This window comes from Aplysia californica, unplaced genomic scaffold, assembly GCF_000002075.1.
Source record: "Aplysia californica isolate F4 #8 unplaced genomic scaffold, AplCal3.0 scaffold00653, whole genome shotgun sequence".
Classification (NCBI taxonomy): domain Eukaryota; kingdom Metazoa; phylum Mollusca; class Gastropoda; order Aplysiida; family Aplysiidae; genus Aplysia; species Aplysia californica.
This window is the reverse complement of record NW_004797923.1, coordinates 381,328-387,576: the sequence shown is the minus strand read 5'-3', so window position 1 is coordinate 387,576 and position 6,249 is coordinate 381,328. Positions and strand designations below refer to the sequence as shown.

General features: G+C 39.6%; 1 protein-coding gene across 1 annotated transcript in view; it reads left to right on the top strand.

Moving 5' to 3' along the window:
• Positions 1–52: 52 nt before the first annotated feature.
• LOC101863697 (glucose dehydrogenase [FAD, quinone]) overlaps positions 53–6,249 on the top strand; it is a gene marked incomplete in the record, with an annotated part of 39,900 nt that continues 33,703 nt past the window's right edge. The window contains 2 exon segments of the mRNA XM_013087888.2: positions 53–511; positions 1,329–1,497. Of these exon segments, the coding sequence (XP_012943342.1) occupies positions 1,365–1,497 (133 nt within the window).

Here is a 6,249-nt window from a genome sequence, read left to right as displayed (position 1 = left end):
GTGTGTGTGTGTGTGTGTGTGTGTGTGTGTGTGTGTGTGTGTGTGTGTGTGTGTGTGAGAGAGAGAGAGAGAGAGAGAGAGAGAGAGAAAGAGAAAGAGAGAGAGAGTAAAGGTCACAGTGACATAGTGGACGAGCGTGACCCGCCAGGCGACAGAGATTCTTTATCCGAATAGCGTCCGATTTCTCCGCGCTCGTGTTCGGATGTTTTTCATCTCAGCCCAACTACATTTCTGCACTTGTGGACATAGCAGTGGTTCGTCCATCCACCATGAGCGGTTGATGAACTTTCACATCCAAGGAAAAGGAGAAACTTAAAGACGTTTGATGTAGATAGCATGGTAAAAAGAGTAAAACATAATATTTTGTCAAGATAAAAAACGCCACAAATCGCCGTAGATAGCTACGCCATCCCTTTTCCTAAAGTCTTTTACTTTTGGTGGGGCCATTATGAATAATATAATAATTGTTCTTCACTACAATGATTACCAAAGCGGCGTTTGTGGTGTAATGGTAAGGCACTTTGCTGTCACGTGCAAGTGACAAGAGTTCGATTCCCGAGTGGAGAGAATTTTTATCGAGTATCTCGGTCTTTCTGCTAGAGTGTTGTAGTTGTATCCCTCTTAGCACAGGTTGGCCCTGACAGGTTGGGCCGAGAGCCGGCCTCCTAAATGATCTTAACTGTGTCTCTGAGGGCGTAAAACACTTACATTAAAAGAAATGAAACTATCAGACACAAAATGATCACACAGCATGAGATCGAACCACACGTGGCTTGTGTCCTATTTTCTGGGGCGATCCAACAACAAGAAAAAAAAAAAAAAAAGAATTTGAAATAGATCATAAAATAATGAAACAAATATTGTACAAAAGTCCGGTTGTGACCTTCAGCGTTCCGTGGCATAGAAAGAAGACGTACTATCCTGAACAAAGAATTCTGCTAACCTTTTCGTTCTTAAAGAGGGGCCAGAGTTTTAATTTGTAGAACGAAAACAATTTCGAAATTTCGTAACGCACACAAAGCATTACTAAATCCACACGTATGGCTGCTCTTAAATAACTCGGAACTGGACACATGTGTTACATATCTATTCTGTGTGAGATAAACATGTGCACTTTGTTCACTGTAATTACCCTAAAAAGAATTTAGAAGCATTTTTAGTGGTTGTGTAAGGTCAACACATATAATATTATACTCAGGCTGAAAAGAGAACTACTTAGAAAAAAAAAATAAAAGAAACTACATGCGACGAATTTTGAGGCTATAAAAATTGCTCAAATTGCCTTTTCTGTCTGTCCGCTTCATAGATCTAGTTCATTCTATTGACAGAGGTGGTCAAAGACAGAAACGTGGTAGAGAGACAGAATGGCTCAAACAGCTGTGAGTGTCGGGGTAGGAATCCTAGCAGTCCTGGTGTTGTACAGATGGTGCAACACTTCGCCCCCTGCCGGAGAGAACCTCACCACCAAACTCAGTGAGACGTATGACTACATCGTAGGTGAGTAGTTCGTTCTTTGTGTCTTTGATTGATACTTTTGCTTACTTTACTCTTCCCCCCAGAGGAGTCTGTGGTGTAGCGGTTAGGGGCTTCGCTGTTGCTCGCAGGAGACCCAAGGTCGATTTCCGGGTGGGGAGAAATTTTTATCGAGTATCTCGGTTTTTCTGCTGGGATATTGTATCCCTCTTAGGCCGGGTTGGCCCTGACAGACAGGGTCGGAAGAATACCTCCTAAATGATCTAAATTGCGTTGATGGTGGCGTAAACACACCTATTAAAAAAACTACAATCAACAACCCCCCCAACCCCCCCCCAACCCAAAACAACCAATAACACCAAACAAACCCAGTTTCCTTCCTTTTGTATCGTTACATGGCGAGAGGAGGGGCAATTTTCGGTCAAGTGGCTTCTGTTTTATATATTTATATATTTAATAATATTCTTTTGCAATACATCTTTGATCCCATCCGGCCAAATGTTTCATGGTCTACCCCTGCCGTTGTAGCCTGATTCTGTTGTTTTGTATCCTCGTACTGCCGGTTGACAGTTTTTTTAGGAGGATCAGAGGGGGGGGGGGGGTTGAGAAAATTTTCCTCATCGGGTGAACGCACCCCTTGATTCTTTGATGTTTAATGTACTCCATGACCGCTTTCATCTCTGTTAAATTACGGACAATTTCGTTCCTAATGTATTATTTCCTTGTGACGTTAATTAATTTTCTGAGACATACGTCGTTGATAAGGCTGGAAAATAGGATTTACTCGTATTTTATTATAAATTGTTGTTACTGTTGTTAACTGTTGCTTTTGTTGCTGCTGCTGCTGCTACTTCCTCTGTTGTTGTTGTTGTTGTTATTCTTGCTGTTGTTGTTGTTGTTGCTTTTTATGATCTTCCTGTTATGTTGTTGCAGCTGGTTTTGATGGCTATCTAGATGTGGGTGCTGCTGTAATTATTATTGATGTTGCTCTCATAATTGTTTTTTCTGTTTGTGTCAGTGGAGTTGTTATTCTTGTTGCTGTTGTTGTTTCTGGAGTTGTTTATTTTTGAGTGACAGATTCTTGTTCTTGCTTCTGTGGTGGTCTTATTTTCGCGTTGTTTTAGATGCCGTTGCTGCTGATGCTGATGCTGATGTTGATTCTGATGTTGATGTTTAAGTTGTGGTTGTTGCCATTGTTTTTGTTAATGTTATGCTAGTGTTGTTGCAGCTTGACTTTCAAGCTGTCAAATACAGCGTCCTCTGTTAGCCAAGTAATGGTCCAAATAAAACTGATGAATAGAATTCCGCAGGTAGATAAATACATCACGAGATTAGTGCTATTTAGTAATACTTCCATTTCCCCGTTTTGGGCGTAAATGAATTGGAATGAACTGAATATCCCTTTCCTAGATACAAACAACAGGATTTAGTGCCAAATAAAGCCGGAATTCTACAGAGCACAGACATTAGACGTAGTTTTTAGGCTTCGAAAGGAAGATTGTCTAATTGCCTTGACAGCAGCTGTTACAAAAACTCCTGGAATTCAGATATTGGGATTGGAGCAGGATAGAAAGCCCAGCTGGCGACATAATTAGGTCTGGTAAATTTCTCATGAAGTGTTCTATAAAAAGACGTTCGTTTGGGGTGCAATGGTCAGGTTTTTCACAGACAGACGATGTGAGTTCGATTCCACAACTGGAAAGTCTACTTCATTCTGCGTTTTAGTCTTTCTTCTGTCATGCATGCTGTATCCCACTTGGCCCCTATAAAATTCTGCATTCATTTTAAAAAGTACAGTATATGTGAGGCAGCGTGGTGGAATCAGGCTCGCGTCACTTTTTGGGCATGTAGAGTTATTGGTATCATCTTAAAGCTTGTTCATTTGTCTTTATTTGGATGAAAAAAAATATCCATTTATCTTGTATACTAGTCGAAATATTTGAGAAAGAAGGAAGTGGGGGTCATTGTTTTCAGAGGTGAAATTAGTGAGAAAATGGCCACCAAAGAAAGATTAGTTATTTCCTTAGCTTAAAAGTCCTGTTTAACTGAAAATGTGCATTTTTTTGCGCCTTAAATCAACGTTTTTTCAGAAAAATCCACACATAAATGAGTTCTTTAATGGGCATGAAAGGTGTTGAGCCCCAAAATCCAAATTTGATTAAAATTCACAAACCAGCGGAAAAATGCCGATTTCTTCACTTTGATTATTTTGACGAGAGCCTGATTTCACCGCGCTGCCTCACATATGCAGTTTTTACAATTTTACAGGAGAGCCAAAACATTGAATGTTTGTACCAAGGAAACTTGCTGTAAAGATATTAACGAAGTTAGTTTCAAAATTGTATACTTTAAAATATTGACTTGGGATGTTTGCCAAGAGTTTGTTTTCTTGATTCTGTGTTTTTAGTTTTCCTATAAAACTGTAGAAACTGAAAAAAAAGTACTTTTTAAAGTGACGGTACTGTTGGCCCTGTCAGGCGGAATAGAGGAAGTACACCTCGGCAAAGACCTAAATCAGGGATTTCTAACCCAAAATACCCCAAGGCCGTTGGAGGCATAGTCTGAGTGAACCTGGGCAGCATCTAGTGTCAAACAAATAAAGAGGCTTAAAATATTATGTAGAAGAAAGAACAACTGACTATATTTATAAACAAAATATAGGCAAGTATTACGTTGACAAGTTTACGCAAAACCTATCCGATTAGAGAAGGTGAAATAATGCACAACAAAAGCAACTTTGCCGGTACCGTTAAGTAGGTCAGGCAAAAAGGGGTTCAGCACCTTCGTACGTATAACCCAATAACTTAAATTAGATCGGGTATTTGGATTCCCATCTCTTGTCATCTGTAACCTTGGCCTTGTTTGTCCGCTTGTGTTCCACTCCTTGCCACAAAAGGCCCCCATCTTCCCCGGTCTTTGCCTTGATGCATTTTTCATGAAGGTTCCCGTAAGGCTAATAAATAATTCAAACCCGTGTGTTGTCGTTACAAATATACTTAGTTCTGTGCCGCACTACGGGCAAACTAATTGGCGAACTGTTTAAACGGTGGGGTGAGGACATTGATGACACTATGAGAAGAACGACAAAATAGTTTTGTTGTATCGGTGAGGTAGGATTCTCTTAATTTCATTGTCCACAACTCATCGAACAAACCGTTAGACATCTGTCTTGTCGCAGTGCGGGGATGTGTTTTGCCTCAGTAGATCTATCACGGCCTATAACATATCCAACAATGCTTCCTGTAATCATGGATAGTATCATTTATTTTGATACAGCAGTTTTTGCCATTTCCTCTACTTCGCCTCCTACTTTATGATTAAGAAAGAAGAGAAAGAAGGATTAAAAAAAAGACAATTCCATGGAAAAGAAATCAACGAGCCAACAAACAGATTAGCAAAATCGTAGCTTATGCTGCAATTTTTTGACATCGGTAAAGGAATAGAAAAATGAAATTTTAAAAGATTTGTTAAAAAAAAATTGGAATAAAACCCACAACTCTGTAGAACAAGTAATAATAAACAATGCTACCTTTTCTTTTATATTTTATAGACGTTAAACATCGTCTGGAAACTGAGTGATGGAGTAATCATGTTTTATTTTCAATACGGGGTATTTGCTCAAGGAGCGAACAAGATAGATGATGTCCTGATGACGTTCTCTTAGACAGAGAATGCGGTAGATGGGACGGACGTTATTCGTGGAAATAAAAAAAAGAGAGCCCCCTCCCATGATACCCTCTCCTTATAAAATGCGAAAAAGAGGTGAAAATCCCTTCCTTTACCTCTCTTACCATTTTAAAAATCTCCCAAACATGCATGTAAACACTTTAACACTTTAACACACACACACATACACTCATACACACACACACACACACACACACATACACACACATACACACACACACATTGCCCACATCGAAACCCCCACCTTCATCACTATTAGCACTAACTTTGATCTAACAACAAAACAAATTGATTTCTTTCCCCCACTCCCACCACCACCTCATCCCTGTTCCTATGGGTGCAGGGTCTACAGAATACATTGAGGCCAACAGACTGTCAAACCTCCAGTAATAAAACAACAGCAACAACAATAACAACAACACCAACAACAACAACATCATCACCACTACCACCAACAAAAACAGCAACAACAACAACAACAACAACAACAACAACAACAACAACAACAACAACAACAACAACAACAATAACAACAGCAACAAACCAAAACAATAAACAGCCGGCCGTCAAATGACGAAAAACAAAAACAAATTCAAACAAAAGTTTAGAAGTTTAATCAGTTATTTAATTCTTTCCCTCCTCTCACTCCCATCTGCTCCGCGTTTCAATGGGTGCAAGATCCACAGGATGCGTGATGGCTAATCGTCTATCAGATGACAGACAAAGTAAAAAATAAGTTTGATAGATTGTTTTATTTTTCCCTTCCTTCTCTCTCTTCCCTCCAGCCCGTTAGAAGCCAAAAAAAGTTTTATCAGTTGTATTGTGTATTCTTTTCCTTCTTTCTCTCCCTCCCACCTCTCTCCTCTAGAGTGTGCATGATCCCCAGGTCGTGTGGTCGCCAACTGTCTGTCAAAAGAACGGAAAGAAGCAAAACACACCCTCCAAAAAACCACTCCAAAACAACGCAAAAAAACCCACCAAAAAATAAAAATAAATGAAAAGACGGCCTTCAGAAAATAGAACAGAAAAAAACAGACAAATGTAAAAAAACAAACAATAACAAAAAGGACAACGAATTCAACACCCCCC